The sequence below is a fragment of the Chiloscyllium plagiosum genome, unplaced genomic scaffold (assembly GCF_037043375.1).
Source record: "Chiloscyllium plagiosum isolate Xiang-an unplaced genomic scaffold, Cpla_swu_hap1 HiC_scaffold_27, whole genome shotgun sequence".
NCBI lineage: Eukaryota > Metazoa > Chordata > Chondrichthyes > Orectolobiformes > Hemiscylliidae > Chiloscyllium > Chiloscyllium plagiosum.
Genome location: NW_028270165.1, coordinates 74,779,804 through 74,799,161, shown reverse-complemented (window position 1 = coordinate 74,799,161; position 19,358 = coordinate 74,779,804). Strand labels below are relative to the sequence as shown.

The 19,358-nt window shown below is 53.7% G+C and overlaps 1 protein-coding gene across 1 annotated transcript in view; it reads right to left on the bottom strand.

Annotated features, from left to right (window-relative positions):
* The window catches only part of LOC122547639 (proteasome activator complex subunit 2-like), a 108,944-nt gene that overhangs the window by 63,459 nt on the left and 26,127 nt on the right, over nt 1-19,358 (bottom strand). Inside the window, exons 3-7 of the mRNA XM_087974891.1 lie at nt 13,330-13,392; nt 11,965-12,048; nt 6,349-6,406; nt 4,356-4,453; nt 1,358-1,426 (exon numbers count right to left, since the gene is read on the bottom strand). Coding sequence (XP_087831017.1) covers nt 1,358-1,426; nt 4,356-4,453; nt 6,349-6,406; nt 11,965-12,048; nt 13,330-13,392 — 372 coding nt within the window. The remainder of the gene's footprint in view (nt 1-1,357; nt 1,427-4,355; nt 4,454-6,348; nt 6,407-11,964; nt 12,049-13,329; nt 13,393-19,358) is intronic.

Here is a 19,358-nt window from a genome sequence, read left to right as displayed (position 1 = left end):
GGCATTCCAAGGGTTCAAGTCCCGGCGTGTGCCCTGAGAGAAGTTCCAATTCACTCGCGGTCTGGCCCCAATGGCCCCCGTTGTGGAGCAAAGGCACAGTGCCACTGCCTCATGGCGCCAGGGACCGGGGTTCAATCCCACCCTCGGTGCGACTGACAGTGTGGAATTTGGACGTTCCCACCATCCCCCCCCTCCACCCCGTGTCTGCGTGGGTTTCCTCCGGGTGCTCCAGTTTCCTCCCACAGTCCAAAGATATGCAGGTTAGGGTGGGTTGGCCGTGCTAAATTACCCATAATGCCCAGGGATGTATAGGTTAGGGCGAATTGGCCGTGCTAAATTACCCATAGTGCCCAGGGATGTGCAGGTTAGGGTGGATTGGCCGTGCTAAATTACCCATAGTGCCCAGGGATGTGCAGGTTAGGGTGGATTGGCCGTGCTAAATTACCCATAGTGCCCAGGGATGTGTAGGTTAGGGAGGATTGGCCGTGCTAAATTACCCATGGTGCCCAGGGATGTGTAGGTTAGGGTGGATTGGCCGTGCTAAATTGCCCATAGTGCCCAGGGATGTGTAGGTTAGGGTGGATTGGCCGTACTAAATTACCCATAGTGCCCAGGGATGTGCAGGTTAGGGTGGATTGGCCGTGCTAAATTACCCATAGTGCCCAGGGATGTGCAGGTTAGGGTGGATTGGCCGTGCTAAATTACCCATAGTGCCCAGGGATGTGCAGGTTAGGGTGGATTGGCCGTGCTAACTTGCTTGAGAGTCAGCCATGTTGCTCTGGGTCTGGAGTCACATGTCAGCCCGACCAGGGTAAGGAAAGCCGTCTCCTTCCCTGAAGGGGATATGAGGGAACCTAATGGGGTTTTCCCTCCTGGTCATCACTGGACCCTTGGTTTTTGATTTTTCTGGATTGAATTCAAATTCCCGCGGCCCGGACCTGACGAGATTTGAAGCCGGGACGTGCCATGGATGAACGGGCCCGGCCACAATACCACTGGGCCATCGCGCTCCACCTCCCCCAACCCGGAGGAGATACAGCGAGAAGAGGGGGATACAGCAAGACGGCGTGCCGACGCAGCACTGAGCCTTGGGCTGAAGGTCCATCACGATGGGAGATCTCACCGCCGTCCCCACCCGGATCCACGTGACTCCTGTCGCCAGGCCGACGCGATCGACTCTGGGTTGTCACGGAGGTGGTGCGGCGGAGGGGGGAGCGATGGATGCTGGGCCGATCTCCCCCGCCACAATCCCACAGACCGTCAACGCGAGCGCCCACCAGGGCCCGTTTGGCCAATCTCATACTGTCTCCGACTGCCCCCAATCACCACCTCCCGTCCCCCTAGCCACAACCCTCACCTGAATGGCGACGCCAAAATCATTACCGTCTTCGATCTTCGGCACCATGTACTGGATCCAGGCGGTTATCTGGAAAAGGACCGGGGAGAAGGGACAGGTTGGGAAACGAGAGATGATCAGGGGGAGAGAGAGAGACAGAGACACTCGCATGGGCAGAGCGACGGCATTCAATCCTTCCTACGGCAAGCGAGAGGGAGGGAGGGTGAGAGAAGAGAGAGAGCTCAGTGCGGACCGTGGGGAGAGTTACAGGGAGCTCTGTATTGTACCTGTCTCTGAGAGAGGGAGAGAAGGGGGAGAGAGCTCAGTGCAGACCTTGGGGTGTGTTACAGGGAGCTCTGTATTGTACCTATCTCTGAGAGAGAGGGAGAGAGAGAGAGGGAGAGAGAGCTCAGTGCGGACCGTGGGGAGAGTTACAGGGAGCTCTGTATTGTACCTGTCTCTGAGAGAGAGAGAGAGAGAGAGAGGGGGAGAGAGCTCAGTGCAGACCCTGGGAGTGTTACAGGGAGCTCTGTATTGTACCTATCTCTGAGAGAGAGAGAGAGAGAGAGAGAGCTCAGTGCGGACCGTGGGGAGTGTTACAGGGAGCTCTGTATTGTAGGAGAAAGTGAGGTCTGCAGATGCTGGAGATCAGAGATGGAAATGTGTTGCTGGAAAAGCGCAGCAGGTCAGCCCGAAACGTCGATTCTCCTGTTCCCTAGCTGCTGCCTGCTCTGTATTGTACCTGTCTCTGAGAGAGAGGGAGAGAGAGCTCAGTGCGGACCCTGGGGAGTGTTACAGGGAGCTCTGTATTGTACCTGTCTCAGAGAGAGAGGGAGAGAGAGCTCAGTACAGACTGTGGGGAGTGTTACAGGGAGCTCTGTATTGTACCTGTCTCAGAGAGAGAGGGAGAGAGAGGGAGAGAGAGCTCAGTGCAGACTGTGGGGAGTGTTACAGGGAGCTCTGTATTGTACCTGTCTCTGTGAGAGAGAGAGAGAGAGAGAGAGAGAGAGGGGGAGAGAGCTCAGTGCAGACCTTGGGGTGTGTTACAGGGAGCTCTGTATTGTACCTGTCTCAGAGAGAGAGGGAGAGAGAGCTCAGTGCAGACTGTGGGGAGTGTTACAGGGAGCTCTGTATTGTACCTGTCTCTGAGAGAGAGAGAGAGAGAGAGAGAGAGAGAGGGGGAGAGAGCTCAGTGCAGACCTTGGGGTGTGTTACAGGGAGCTCTGTATTGTACCTGTCTCAGAGAGAGAGGGAGAGAGAGCTCAGTGCAGACTGTGGGGAGTGTTACAGGGAGCTCTGTATTGTACCTGTCTCGGAGAGAGAGGGAGAGAGAGCTCAGTGCGGACCCTGGGGAGTGTTACAGGGAGCTCTGTATTGTACCTGTCTCTGAGAGAGAGAGAGAGAGAGAGAGAGAGAGAGAGAGAGAGCGAGGGGGAGAGAACTCAGTGCAGACCTTGGGGTGTGTTACAGGGAGCTCTGTATTGTACCTGTCTCAGAGAGAGAGGGAGAGAGAGGGAGAGAGAGCTCAGTGCAGACTGTGGGGAGTGTTACAGGGAGCTCTGTATTGTACCTGTCTCTGAGAGAGAGAGAGAGAGAGAGAGAGAGAGAGAGGGAGGGAGAGAGAGCTCAGTGCAGACCCTGGGGAGTGTTACAGGGAGCTCTGTATTGTACCTGTCTCTGAGAGAGAGAGAGAGAGAGAGAGCTCAGTGCAGACCTTGGGGTGTGTCACAGGGAGCTCTGTATTGTACCTGTCTCAGAGAGAGAGAGGGGGAGAGAGAGCTCAGTGCGGACCCTGGGGACTGTTACAGGGAGCTCTGTATTGTCCCTGTCTCTGAGAGAGAGAGAGAGAGCTCAGTGCGGACCCTGGGGAGTGTTACAGGGAGCTCTGTATTGTACCTGTCTCTGAGAGAGAGAGGGAGAGAGAGCTCAGTGCGGACCCTGGGGAGTGTTACAGGGAGCTCTGTATTGTCCCTGTCTCTGAGAGAGAGAGAGAGAGCTCAGTGCGGACCCTGGGGAGTGTTACAGGGAGCTCTGTATTGTACCTGTCTCTGAGAGAGAGAGGGAGAGAGAGCTCAGTGCGGACCCTGGGGAGTGTTACAGGGAGCTCTGTATTGTACCTGTCTCTGAGAGAGAGAGAGAGAGAGAGAGAGCTCAGTGCAGACCCTGGGGAGTGTTACAGGGAGCTCTGTATTGTCCCTGTCTCTGAGAGAGAGAGAGAGAGAGGGAGAGAGAGCTCAGTGCGGACCCTGGGGACTGTTACAGGGAGCTCTGTATTGTCCCTGTCTCTGAGAGAGAGAGAGAGAGAGAGCTCAGTACGGACCGTGGGGAGTGTTACAGGGAGCTCTGTATTGTACCTGTCTCTGTGAGAGAGAGAGAGAGAGAGAGAGAGAGAGAGCGCTCAGTGCAGACCCTGGGGAGTGTTACAGGGAGCTCTGTATTGTCCCTGTCTCTGAGAGAGAGAGAAAGAGAGAGAGAGAGAGAGAGCTCAGTGCGGACCCTGGGGAGTGTTACAGGGAGCTCTGTATTGTCCCTGTCTCTGTGAGAGAGAGAGCTCAGTGCGGACCCTGGGGAGTGTTACAGGGAGCTCTCTATTGTCCCTGTCTCTGAGAGAGAGAGAGAGAGAGAGCTCAGTACGGACCGTGGGGAGTGTTACAGGGAGCTCTCTATTGTCCCTGTCTCTGAGAGAGAGAGAGAGAGAGAGAGCTCAGTACGGACCGTGGGGAGTGTTACAGGGAGCACTGTATTGTACCTGTCTCTGAGAGAGAGAGAGGGGGAGGGAGAGAGAGAGAGAGAGAGCTCAGTGCAGGCCCTGCGGAGTGTTACAGGGAGCTCTGTATTGTCCCTGTCTCTGAGAGAGAGAGAGAGAGCTCAGTTCAGACCCTGCGGAGTGTTACAGGGAGCTCTGTATTGTACCTGTCTCTGTGTGAGAGACTGAGAGAGAGCTAGTGCTGATATGAGAGGGGGGGGGGGGGGGTGTCCCGGGAGTACTGTGTGGTCTGGAATTTCCTGTCTCACTCACCACGATGCAGGCCTCTTTGAGTTCGTTGAGTTGCGGTTTGACACATTGCACCAAGTTCAGAATCTTCTCGTTGGCCTTGATCAGCCCACATTTTGGGGCTGTGTGGGAGGAGAGAGAGAGGGAGAGGGAGAGGCTTAGCTGCCAATCTCAGAGAATTTTTTACCCCCACCCCCGTGCCCTTGCCGCCCTCGTAGTGGGAGAGCGTGGAGTCCTGGCAACGACACCTGCATACTGGCTAAGCCCAGGAATCAGGTCTCACTTATACCCAGCAACCAGGCCACACCTGAGCCGCGTGACCAGGCCTCGCCTGAGCCTCGTGACCAAGCCTCGCCTGAGCCTAGCAACCATGCCTCACCTGAGCCTAGCGACCAGGCCACGCCTGAGCCTCGTGACCAGGCCTCACCTGAGCCGCGTGACCAGGCCTCGCCTGAGCCTAGCAACCAGGCCTCCTCTGAGCCTCGTGACCAGACCTCGCCCGAGCCTAGCGACCAGGCCTCACCCGAGCCTAGCAGCCAGGCCCCGCCCGAGCCTAGCAACCAGGCCCCGCCCGAGCCTAGTGACCAGGCCTCAATCATGTCCAGAGACCAGGTCTCACTCAAGCTCAGTGACCAGGCCTCACTCATGCCCAGAGACCACGCCTCGCACGAGCCTAGCGATCGGGCCTCACCCTAGTCCAGCGACCAGGCCTCGCCAGAACCTAGTGACCAGTGACCATGCCCTTGCCCAAGCTAAACGACCAAGCCTCGCCCGAGCCTTGCAACCAGGCCTCGCCTGAGCCTAGCGACCAGGCCTCGCCCGAGCCTAGCAGCCAGACCCCGCCCGAGCCTAGCAACCAGGCCTCGCCTGAGCCTAGTGACCAGGCCTCGCCAGAGCCTAGTGACCAGTGACCATGCCCTTGCCCAAGCTAAGCGACCAAGCCTAGCCCGAGTCCAGTTACCAGGTCTCACTGCAGCTGAGTGACCAGGCCTCCCCTGAGCCTAGTGACCAGGCCTCCCCTGAGCCTAGCGACCAGGCCTCCCCTGAGCCTAGCAACCAGGCTCCCCTGAGCCTAGTGACCAGGCCTCACCCGAGCCTAGTAACCAGGCCTCACCCGAGCCAAGTGACCAGCCCTCGCACGAGCCTAGTGACCAGGCCTCACCCAAGCCCAGTGACCAGGCCTCGCACGAGCCTAGCAATCGGGCCTTAACCATACCCAGTGACCAGGCCTCACCCTAGTCCAGCGACCAGGCCTCGCCAGAGCCTAGTGACCAGTGGCCATGTCCTTGCCCAAGCTAAGCGACAAGCCTAGCCCGAGTCCAGTTATCAGGTCTCACTGCAGCTGAGTGACTGGCCTTCACCGGAGGCTAGTGACCAGGCCTCACCCATGCCCAGTAACCAGGCCTCACTGGAGCCGAGCGAACAGGCCTCGCCCATGCCCAGCGATCACTAGAGCATAGTGCCCAGGCCTTGCTGTAGCCTAGTGATCGGTCCACGCCCTCCTGAGACATAGAGACAGTGTCAATCTTTTACTGTGACTGGACTGGTGGGTGGAGGATGGGGGGGTGCCGAGTGGTTTGTGGAGGGGGCGGCCTGGGTTCAAACCACACCCCCCCGGCCTCTGCCAAGACCTAATTCCGCCAAATAAATCAGGATTCGGAAGCCGGACTGGGTCATGGTGAGTGTGACCACCCGATTTGCGGTTCACCAATGTCCCCCTTAACCTTTGCCCCCTTTAGGGGTAAGGATATCTGCCGCCCTTACCTGTGCCCCCCAGTTCTAGGCCTCTCCAAGTGACTCCAGGCCACCACACACCCATCTGACACTTAACCGTGCCCTCCGAAACATCAGAGGGAGACTCAAGGGCTCGAAGGGGGTAATTACGGATGGGGGTTGGGATACCAAATAGATACTGGGTCCCATGAAAGGGCGATTAATAGGACGGTGTGGGGAGAGGGGCATCATTTGCCCCGAGGGACTGAGCAGGAGACCCCGAGTAATGGCGCATTTCACTCACGTTTCTCCTTCTTTTTCTCCTTCCCATCTTCCGCCTCTGACGATCCGTTGGAATTCTCCTGCGGGGGCAGATGGTCAGGTTACAGCAGAGGGACAGCTTGGAGCTGGGGGAGAGGGCACGGAGGGGAGTGAGTCTGATGCACGGCTGAGTGTTTCGCTTGACTTATCACTGAATCAGTCTGAACACAGTGGGGAACAAGCTGTTCCTGAACCAGTTAGTGTGGGGAAGAAGGTGTTCCTGAATCTGTTAGTGCGGGGAAGAAGCTGTTCCTGAATCTGTTAGTGCGGGAAAGAAGCTGTTCCTGAACCTGTTAATGCGGGGAAGAAGCTGTTCCTGAATTTGTTAGTGTGGGGAAGAAGCTGTTCCTGAATCTGTTAGTACGGGGAAAAAGCTGTTCCTGAATCTGTTAGTACGGGGAAGAAGCTGTTCCTGAACCAGTTAGTGTGGGGAAGAAGCTGTTCCTGAATCTGTTAGTGCGGGGAAGAAGCTGTTCCTGAACCTGTTAATGCGGGGAAGAAGCTGTTCCTGAATTTGTTAGTGTGGGGAAGAAGCTGTTCCTGAATCTGTTAGTACGGGGAAGAAGCTGTTCCTGAACCAGTAAGTGTGGAGAAGAAGCTGTTCCTGAACCTGTTAATGCGGGGAAGAAGCTGTTCCTGAACCAGTTAGTGTGGGGAACAAGCTGTTCCTGAACTAGTTAGTGTGGGGAACAAGCTGTTCCTGAACTAGTTAGTGCGGGGAACAAGCTGTTCCTGAATCTGTTAGTGCGGGGAAGAAGCTGTTGCTGAATCTGTTAGTACGGGGAAGAAGCTGTTCCTGAACCAGTTAGTGTGGGGAACAAGCTGTTCCTGAACCAGTTAGTGTTGGGAACAAGCTGTTCCTGAATCTGTTAGTGCGGGGAAGAAGCTGTTCCTGAATTTGTTAGTGTGGGGAAGAAGCTGTTCCTGAACCTGTTAGTACGAGGTAGAAGCTGTTCCTGAACCTGTTAGTACGAGGTAGAAGCTGTTCCTGAATCTGTTAGTACGGGGAAGAAGCTGTTCCTGAATCTGTTAGTGCGGGGAAGAAGCTGTTCCTGAACCTGTTAGTACGAGGTAGAAGCTGTTCCTGAATCTGTTAGTACGAGGTAGAAGCTGTTCCTGAATCTGTTAGTACGGGGAAGAAGCTGTTCCTGAATCTGTTAGTGCGGGGAAGAAGCTGTTCCTGAACCTGTTAGTGCGGGGAAGAAGCTCTTCCTGAATCTGTTAGTGCAGAGATGGAGCTGTTCCTGAATCTGTTAGTGCAGGGAAGAAGCTGTTCCTGAATCTGTAAGTACGGGGAAAAAACTGTTCCTGAATCTGTTAGTACGGGGAAAAAACTGTTCCTGAATCTATTATTACGGAGAAGAAGCTGTTCCTGAACCTATTAGTATGGGGAAGAAGCTGTTCCTGAATTTGTTAGTATGGGGAAGAAGCTGTTCCTGAATCTGTTAGTAAGGGGAAGAAGCTTTCCCTGAATCTGTTAGTACAGGGAAGAAGCTGTTGCTGAATCTGTTAGTGCGGGGAAGGAGCTGTTCCTGAATCTGTTAGTACGGGGAAGAAGCTGTTCCTGAACCAGTAAGTGTGGAGAAGAAGCTGTTCCTGAACCTGTTAATGCGGGGAAGAAGCTGTTCCTGAACCAGTTAGTGTGGGGAACAAGCTGTTCCTGAACTAGTTAGTGTGGGGAACAAGCTGTTCCTGAACTAGTTAGTGCGGGGAACAAGCTGTTCCTGAATCTGTTAGTGCGGGGAAGAAGCTGTTGCTGAATCTGTTAGTACGGGGAAGAAGCTGTTCCTGAACCAGTTAGTGTGGGGAACAAGCTGTTCCTGAACCAGTTAGTGTTGGGAACAAGCTCTTCCTGAATCTGTTAGTGCAGAGATGGAGCTGTTCCTGAATCTGTTAGTGCAGGGAAGAAGCTGTTCCTGAATCTGTAAGTACGGGGAAAAAACTGTTCCTGAATCTGTTAGTACGGGGAAAAAACTGTTCCTGAATCTATTATTACGGAGAAGAAGCTGTTCCTGAACCTATTAGTATGGGGAAGAAGCTGTTCCTGAATTTGTTAGTATGGGGAAGAAGCTGTTCCTGAATCTGTTAGTAAGGGGAAGAAGCTTTCCCTGAATCTGTTAGTACAGGGAAGAAGCTGTTGCTGAATCTGTTAGTGCGGGGAAGGAGCTGTTCCTGAATCTGTTAGTGCGGGGAAGGAGCTGTTCCTGAATCTGTTAGTGCGGGGAAGAAGCTGTTCCTGAATCTGTTAGTGTGGGGTAGAAGCTGTTCCTGAATCTGTTAGTGCGGGGAAGAAGCTGTTCCTGAACCTGTTAGTACAGGGAAAAAGCTGTTCCTGAATCTGTTAGTTATGGGAAGAAGCTGTTCCTGAATCTGTTAGTACAGGGAAGAAGCTGTTCCTGAATCTGTTAGTACAGGGAAAAAGCTGTTCCTGAATCTGTTAGTGCGGGGAAGAAGCTGTTCCTGAATCTGTTAGTGCGGGGAAGAAGCTGTTCCTGAATCTGTTAGTACAGGGAAAAAGCTGTTCCTGAATCTGTTAGTTATGGGAAGAAGCTGTTCCTGAATCTGTTATTGCGGGGAAAAAGCTGTTCGTGAATCTGTTAGTACGGGAAAGACGTTGTTCCTGAATCTGTTAGTACAGGGAAAAAGCTGGTCCTGAATCTGTTAGTGTGGGGTAGAAGCTGTTCCTGAATCTGTTAGTGCGGGGAAGAAGCTGTTCCTGAATCTGTAAGTACGGGGAAAAAACTGTTCCTGAATCTATTATTACGGAGAAGAAGCTGTTCCTGAACCTATTAGTATGGGGAAGAAGCTGTTCCTGAATTTGTTAGTATGTGGAAGAAGCTGTTCCGGAATCTGTTAGTAAGGGGAAGAAGCTTTCCCTGAATCTGTTAGTACAGGGAAGAAGCTGTTGCTGAATCTGTTAGCACGGGGAAGGAGCTGTTCCTGAATCTGTTAGTGTGGGGTAGAAGCTGTTCCTGAATCTGTTAGTGCAGGGAAGAAGCTGTTCCTGAATCTGTTAGTACAGGGGAACAAGCTGTTCCTGAATCTGTTAGTACAGGGAAAAAGCTGTTCCTGAATCTGTTAGTTATGGGAAGAAGCTGTTCCTGAATCTGTTATTGCGGGGAAAAAGCTGTTCGTGAATCTGTTAGTACGGGAAAGACGTTGTTCCTGAATCTGTTAGTACAGGGAAAAAGCTGTTCCTGAATCTGTTAGTGCGGGGAAGAAGCTGTTCCTGAATCTGTAAGTACGGGGAAAAAACTGTTCCTGAATCTATTATTACGGAGAAGAAGCTGTTCCTGAACCTATTAGTATGGGGAAGAAGCTGTTCCTGAATTTGTCAGTATGGGGAAGAAGCTGTTCCTGAATCTGTTAGTAAGGGGAAGAAGCTTTCCCTGAATCTGTTAGTACAGGGAAGAAGCTGTTGCTGAATCTGTTAGCACGGGGAAGGAGCTGTTCCTGAATCTGTTAGTGCGGGGAAGAAGCTGTTCCTGAATCTGTTAGTGTGGGGTAGAAGCTGTTCCTGAATCTGTTAGTGCGGGGAAGAAGCTGTTCCTGAATCTGTTAGTACAGGGGAAGACGCTGTTCCTGAATCTGTTAGCGCGGGGAAGAAGCTGTTCCTGAATCTGTTAATACGGGAAAGAAGCTGTTCCTGAATCTGTTAGTGCAGGGCAGAAGCTGTTCCTGAATCTGTTAGTGCGGGGAAGGAGCTGTTCCTCAATCTGTTAGTACGGGGAAGAAGCTGTTCCTGAATCTGTTAGTACAGGGAAAAAGCTGTTCCTGAATCTGTTAGTACGGGAAAGACGTTGTTCCTGAATCTGTTAGTACAGGGAAAAAGCTGTTCCTGAATCTGTTAGTACGAGGAAGAAGCTGTTCCTGAATCTGTTAGCGCGGGAAATAAGTTGTTCCTGAATCTGTTAGTGCGGGGAAGAAGCTGTTCCTGAATCTGTTAGTACAGGGAAAAAGCTGTTCCTGAATCTATTAGTATGGGGATGAAGCTGTTCCTGAATCTGTTTGTGTGGTGAAGAAGCTGTTCCTGAATCTGTTAGTACGGAGAAGAAGCTGCTCCTGAATCTGTTAGTGTGAGGAAGAAGCTGTTCCTGAATCTGTTAGTGTGGGGAAGAAGCTGTTCCTGAATCTGTTAGTGCGGGGAAGAAGCTGTTCCTGAATCTGTTAGTGCGGGGAAGAAGCTGTTCCTGAATCTGTTAGTGTGGGGAAGAAGCTGTTCCTGAATCTGTTAGCACGGGGAAGAAGCTGTTCCTGAATCTGTTAGCGCGGGAAATAAGTTGTTCCTGAATCTGTTAGTGCGGGGAAGAAGCTGTTCCTGAATCTGTTAGTACAGGGAAAAAGCTGTTCCTGAATCTATTAGTATGGGGATGAAGCTGTTCCTGAATCTGTTTGTGTGGGGAAGAAGCTGTTCCTGAATCTGTTAGTACGGTGAAGAAGCTGTTCCTGAATCTGTTAGTACGGAGAAGAAGCTGCTCCTGAATCTGTTAGTGTGAGGAAGAAGCTGTTCCTGAATCTGTTAGTGCGGGGAAGAAGCTGTTCCTGAATCTGTTAGTGTGGGGAAGAAGCTGTTCCTGAATCTGTTAGCATGGGGAAGAAGCTGTTCCTGAATCTGTTAGCGCGGGAAAGAAGTTGTTCCTGAATCTGTTAGTGCGGGGAATAAGCTGTTCCTGAATCTGTTAGTACAGGGAAAAAGCTGTTCCTGAATCTGTTAGTGCGGGGAAGAAGCTGTTCCTGAATCTGTTAGTACGGTGAAGAAGCTGTTCCTGAATCTGTTAGTGTGGGGAAGAAGCTGTTCCTGAATCTGTTAGTGTGGGGAAGAAGCTGTTCCTGAATCTGTTAGTGTGTGTATTCAAACATTTTGTATCTTCTGCCCGATGGTAGAGGGTGTAACTGTGAGGGTCTTAGACTTAGTCGGTTGCTGGGTCCCATTGGACATTCTGCGAGGGAGGCCCATTTTAAATTGGCAGGAGGCCATTCAGCCCCACTCCTCCCTGAGCCTGTCATACGCGAACAGCTGGAGGCCATTCAGCCCACCCCCTCCAGCCCATCACAGGGGACCAGCAGGAGTCCATTCAGGACCCCCTTCCTCCACGCTGTTACACAGGAACAGAGGGAGGCCATTCAGCCCTCTCCTCCAGCACTGTCAGACATGCACACAGGAGGCCATTCATCCCCAGTATTCAGACCATGCCTGACACCCCCCGACATGCAGTGCTGAGGTGGCTCCGGGCACGGCCTATCGGGTAGGATGTCACACCGTGCCTCCTACACCTGTCCCCTTTCCTCCACCTTCACTCCCCGCAGTCGATGAGGACCCGGGAGCTATCCCACCCAGGTCGTGCCTGCGGGATCTTGCTGTGCCCACCTGTTCCCCTCGGGCCCCCCCCACCCCCAACCTTCCCACCCCACCCCCGCCCAAACGCTATCGAGTACGCGACCTCTAGGGTGGGTGGTGTGTAGGTCAGGACGTGACCCCACATCGAGCCCTCCACTTCCCTCACCACTGCCCCCACCCTCAGCTCCCCTCATCCCCGCTTCTCGCTCTCTCTCTCCCCCTCCCTCCCTCCCTAACCATCCGTCTCCCTCACACACTCACCTCATCTTTTTTCGGGGGGTCCGGGATGGGGATGTCCAGTTCTCCGTGAACCAGGGACAGGTCAGACAGGTTCAGGATGTCAGCCTGCGAGCCAATGGGAACGAGACGGTCAGGGGTGAGGGGTCAGGGGTCACCTTCCCACCTCTCCCTTCCGTCCCTCTCCCCTCACCTTCCTCCCTTCCTGCTCGTCCCCTCCCCCTCCCCTCACCTTTCTCCCCACCCCCTCACCTTCCTCCACTCCCCTCCCCATCCTCCCCCACACATTCCTCCCCTCACACTTCTCCCCCTCACACTCCTCCCCGCCCCTCCCCCTCCCCTTCCTCCCCCTCACCCTCCCCTTCCTCCCCCTCCCCCTCACCTTCCTCACCTCACACTCCTCCCCTCCCCCTCAACCTTACCTTCCCTCCTCCCCCCTCCTCCCCCTCACCTTCCTCCCCTCCCCCTCACCTTCCTCCCCTCCCCCTCACCTTCCTCCCCTCCCCCTCACCATCCTTCCCTCCCCATTCCCCTGCTCCCCTGCCCCTCTCCTCCTGCCCCTCCCCTCCTCCCCCTCCCCCTCACCTTCCTCCCCTCCCTCTCCCCGTCCTTCCCCCTCTCCCCATCCTCCCCCTCACCTTCCTCCCCTCCCAATTCCCTCCTCCCCTGCCCCTCCCCTCCACCCCCTCACCTTCACCTTCCTCCCCTCCCCCCTCCAGTCCTCCCCTCCCCCTCCTCCCCCTCACCTTCCTCCCCTCACCCTCCCATTCCTCCCCCTCCCCCTCACCTTCCTCCCCTCCCACCCTCCCCCTCCCCCTCCCCCTCACCCTCCCCCCCTCCCCCTCACCTTCCTCCCCTCCCCATTCCCCTCCTCCCCTGCCCCCTCCACCCATTCACCCTCACCTTCCTCCCCTCCCCCTCCACCTTTCACCTTCCTCCCCTCCCCCTCTCACCTTCCTCCCCTCCCCCTCCTCCCCTCCCCTTCAATTTTGTCCCCACCCCCTCACCTTCCTCCCCTACCCCTCACCTTCCTCCCCTCCCCTTCCTCCCCTCCCCTTCCTCCCCTCCCCTCCCCTTCAATTTCCTCCCCTCCTCCCCTCCCCTTCAACTTCCTCCCCTCCCCCTCCCCCTCAACATCCCCCCTCCCCCACTCCCGCACCTTCCTCCCTCCCCCACTCGCTCACCTTCCCTCCTCCCCCACCCTCTTACCTTCCCTCCTCCCACACCCTCTTACCTTCCCTCCTCCCCCACCCTCTTACCTTCCCTCCTCCCACACCCTCTTACCTTCCCTCCTCCCCCACCCTCTTACCTTCCCTCCTCCCCCACCCCTTCACCTTTCCCCCTCCCCCAACCCCTCACCATGAGGGGTGATTGGGGAAATTCTCTCACCGTCAGCAGAGATTCCAGCTCCCGTATCTTTTCTGGCAGACGGCTCGAGATTAGATGGTGAGCCTGTGGGAGAGAGGGGGAGGGTTAAAGCAATAGGGCTGGGTACCCACACCCCTCCACCACATACACACACACACACAATACACACCACATACACACACCACATACACAGCACATACACACCACATACACAGCACATACACACCATACACACACCCCCATGTCCACACCATGCACACACCATGCACACACCATGCACACACCATGCACACACCATGCACACACCATGCACACACCATGCACACACCATGCACACACCATGCACACACCACGTACACACCATGCACACACCATGCACACACCATGTACACACCACGTACACACCATACACACACCATGTCCACACCATGTCCACACCATGTCCACACCATGTCCACACCATGTCCACACCATGCACACACCATGCACACACCATGTCCACACTATGTCCACACCATGTCCACACCATGTCCACACCATGTCCACACCATGTCCACACCATGTCCACACCATGTCCACACCATACACACACCATGTACACACCATGTACACACCATACACACACCACGTACACCCCACGTACACCCCATACACACAACATGTACACACCATGTACACACCATGTACACACCATGCACACACCATGTACACACCATGTACACACCATGTACACACCATGTACACACCACGTACACACCACGCACACACCACGCACACACCATGCATACACCATGTACACACCATGTACACACCATGTACACACCATGTACACACCATGTACACACCATGCACACACCATGCACACACCATGCACACACCATGCACACACCATGCACACACCATGTACACACCATGTACACACCATGTACACACCATGTACACACCATGTACACACCATGTACACACCATGCACACACCATGCACACACCATGCACACACCATGCACACACCATGTACACACCATGTACACACCATGTACACACCATGCATACACCATACACACACCATCTAAACACCATACACACACCATGTACACACCATACACACACCATGTACACACCATACACACACCATGTACACACCATACACAAAAAATGTCCACACCATGTCCACACCACGTACACACCACGTCCGCACCACGTACGCACCACGTACGCACACCATGTACACACCATGTACACAAACCACATGCACCCCATACACACACCATATACACACCATATACATACCATCTGCACATACCATATACACACCATGTCCACACCATACACACACCGTACACACACTGTTCACACACTGTACACACCGTACACACACCATGTACACACCACACACACACTATGGAGGCACCACGTACACACCACGTACACACCACGTACACGCCATGTCCACACCATACACACACCAGGTACACACCATACACACACCAGGTACACACCATACACACACCAGGTACACACCATACACACACCAGGTACACATACATATACACACACCATACACACCATGTCCACACCATGTATACACCACGTACACACCATACACACACCATGTACACACCATGTCCACACCATGTATACACCACGTACACACCATACACACACCATGTACACTCCATGTACACACCATCTACACATACACACACCATACACACACCATGTCCACAACATACACACACCATGTCCATACCATACACACACCATGTCCACACCATACACACATGTACACACCATGTACACATACACACACCATAACCATTCCATATACACACCATATACACATATTATATACATACCATATGCTCGCCATATAAATACCATATAAACACCATGTACACACACCATATACACACCATAGACTCTCTCACACATACATGCACACACAGACACACAGACTCCCTATCGCACACAGACTCACACAGGCTCACACACGCACACAGACTCACATACACACAGACTCACATACACACAGACTCACATACACACAGACTCACACGCACACAGACTCACACGCACACAGACTCGCACACAGACAGACTCACACACACAGACTCACACACGCACACAGACTCACACACACAGACTCACACACGCACAGACACACACACGTGCACACAGACTCACACATACACGCACACAGATTCACACACACAGACTCACACACGCATACAGACTCACACACACAGACTCACACACGCACAGACACACACACGTGCACACAGACTCACACATACACGCACACAGATTCACACACACAGACTCACACACGCACACAGACTCACACACACACACGCACACAGACTCACACACACACACGCACACAGACTCACACACACACACGCACACAGACTCACACACACACACTCACACACACACACAGACTCACACACACACAAGCACACACACGCACACAGACTCACACACACACACAGACTCACTCACACACACACACTCACACACACAGATTCACTCACACACACACACAGACTCACACACACACACAGACTCACACACACACACAGACTCACTCACACACACAGGCTCACTCACACACACACACACAGACACAGACTCACACACACACACTCTCACACACACACACACACAGACTCACACACAGACTCACACACACAGACTCACACACACACACAGACTCACTCACACACGCACACAGACTCACTCACACACGCACACAGACTCTCACACACACGCACACAGACTCACACACGCACACAGACTCACACACGCACACAGACTCTCACACACACGCACACAGACTCTCACACACACGCACACAGACTCACACACACACACAGATTCACTCACACACACACACAGACTCTCACACACACACACACAGACTCTCACACACACACACACAGACTCACTCACACACACAGGCACACTCACACACACACACAGACACAGACTCTCACACACACACACAGACTCACACACACACACAGACTCACACACACAGACTCACACACACACACACACCTCTAAAAGACCTGTGGACAGTTGCACGAACAGGAAAGGTTTGGAGGGATATGGGCCAAGTGCAGGTGGGGTGGGGATATGTTTAGTTTGGGTTAAGGACGGCACGGACTAGTTGGGTCGAAGGGTCTGTTTCTGTGGTCTGTGACTCAACACAGCCCTGAACATATCAACCCTTCAGACGCATCACACCTGCAGGCAGCTCCCCCTGCACCCCACTCCCAGCAGAGACACACTGACAGGCACCCTCCTGCCCCCTGAACACACTCAGTACCCACACATAACACACAGACACCCTCCTGCCCCCTGAACACACTCAGTACCCACACATAACACACAGGCACCCTCCTGCCCCCTGAACACACTCAGTACCCACACATAACTCACAGGCACCCTCCTGCCCCCTGAACACACTCAGTACCCACACATAACACACAGTCACCCTCCTGCCCCCTGAACACACTCAGTACCCACACATAACACACAGGCACACTCCTGCCCCCCGAACACACTCTGTCCCCACACATAACACACAGTCCCCCTCCTGCCCCCTGAACACACTCAGTACCCACACATAACACACAGTCACCCTCCTGCCCCCTGAACACACTCAGTACCCACACATAACACACAGGCACACTCCTGCCCCCCGAACACACTCAGTACCCACACATATCACACAGGCACCCTCCTGCCCCTTGAACACACTCAGTACCCACACATAACACACAGGCACCCTCCTGCCCCCTGAACACACTCTGTCCCCACACATAACACACAGGCACCCTCCTGCCCCCTGAACACACTCTGTCCCCACACATAACACACAGGCACCCTCCTGCCCCCTGAACACACTCAGTACCTACACATAACACACAGGCACCCTCCTGCCCCCTGAACACACTCAGTACCTACACATAACACACAGGCACCCTCCTGCCCCCTGAACACACTCAGTACCCACACATAACACACAGGCACGCTCCTGCCCCCTGAACACACTCAGTACCCACACATAACACACAGGCACCCTCCTGCCCCCTGAACACACTCAGTACCCACACATAACGCACAGTCCCCCTCCTGCCCCCTGAACACACTCAGTACCCACACATAACACACAGGCACCCTCCTGCCCCCTGAACACACTCAGTACCCACACATAACACACAGGCACCCTCCTGCCCCCCGAACACACTCAGTACCTACACATAACACACAGGCACCCTCCTGCCCCCTGAACACACTCAGTACCTACACATATCACACAGGCACCCTCCTGCCCCCTGAACACACTCAGTACCTACACATAACACACAGGCACCCTCCTGCCCCCTGAACACACTCTGTACCCACACATAACACACAGGCACCCTCCTGCCCCCTGAACACACTCAGTACCCACACATAACACACAGGCACCCTCCTGCCCCCTGAACACACTCTGTACCCACACATAACACACAGGCACCCTCCTGCCCCCGGAACTCACTCAGTACCTACACATGACACACAGGCACCCTCCTGCCCCCTGAACACACTCAGTACCAATACATAACACACAGGCACCCTCCTGCCCACTGAACACACTCAGTACCAACACATGACACACAGGCACACTCTCTGTGTGTCCATGTGTCTGTGCATGTGTGTGTCTGTCTGTGTGTGTGTTTGTGTGTCTCCCTCTGTGTGTCTGTGAGTACATTTGTGTGTGCACACATGTACATGTGTCTGTGTGTGTGTCTGAGTACGTTTGTGTGTCTGTGCGTGTGTATGTGTGCGTATGTGTCTCTGTCTGTGTTTGAGTGTGTTTTGCGTGTGTGTGTGTGTCTAGAGTGTGTGTTTGTGTTTTTTGTCTGTATGTATGTCTGTGCGTGTCTATGTGAGTACGTTTGTGTGTGTGTCTGTGTGTTTGAGTGACACTGTGCCTGTGTGTGTGTCATGTGTGTGTCTATATGTCAGTGTGTGTGTTTTGTGTGTGTCTATATGTCAGTGTGTGTATGTGTCTGTGTGTCAGTGTATGTGTGTCGGTGTCAGTGTGTATATCTATCTGTGTCTGTGTGTGTTAATGTCTGTGTTTGTCTGTTTGTGTGGGTGTGTGTCTGTGTGAGCACGTGCGTGAGTGTGCCTGTGTGTGTCTGTCTGTGTGTGTGTGTCTGTCCTTCCCTTTGTGTCTGTGTGTGTGCGTGTCTGCATGTCTGTGTGTGTGTGTGTGTGTGTGCGCGTCTGTCTGTGTGTGTTTATCTTTGTGGGTGTGTGCGTGTGTGTGCGTCTGTGCGCATCTGTCTCTGTGTGTCTATCTGTGTGGGTGTGTGCGTGAGTGTGCGTCTGTCTCTGTGTGTGTCTATCTGTGTGGGTGTGTGTGTGAGTGTGTGCGTCTGTCTCTGTGTGTCTATCTGTGTGGGTGTGTGCGTGAGTGTGCGTCTGTATCTGTGTGTGTCTATCTGTGTGGGTGTGTGTGAGTGTGTGCGTCTGTCTCTGTGTGTGTCTATCTGTGTGGGGGTGTGTGTGAGTGTGTGTGTCTGTCTGTGTGTGTCTATCTGTGTGTGGGTGTATGTGAGCGTGTGCGTCTGTCTCTGTGTGTGTCTATCTGTGTGAGTATGTGCGTCTGTCTCTGTGTGTGTCTATCTATGTGGGTGTGTATGTGTGAGTGTGTGCGTCTGTCTCTGTGTGTGTCTATCTGTGTGGGTGTGTGTGTGTCTGTCTGTGTGTGTCTATCTGTGTGGGTGTGTATGTGTGTGTGTGCGTCTGTCTCTGTGTGTGTCTATCTGTGTGGGTGTGTGTGTGTGAGTGTGTGCATCTGTCTCTGTGTGTGTCTATCTGCGTGGGTGTATGTGTGGGCGTGTGCGTCTGTCTCTGTGTGTGTCTATCTGTGTGGGTGTGTACGTGTGTGTGTGTGCGTCTGTCTCTGTGTGTGTCTATCTGTGTGGGTGTGTGTGAGTGTGTGCATCTGTCTCTGTGTGTGTCTATCTGTGTGGGTGTGTATGTGTGTGT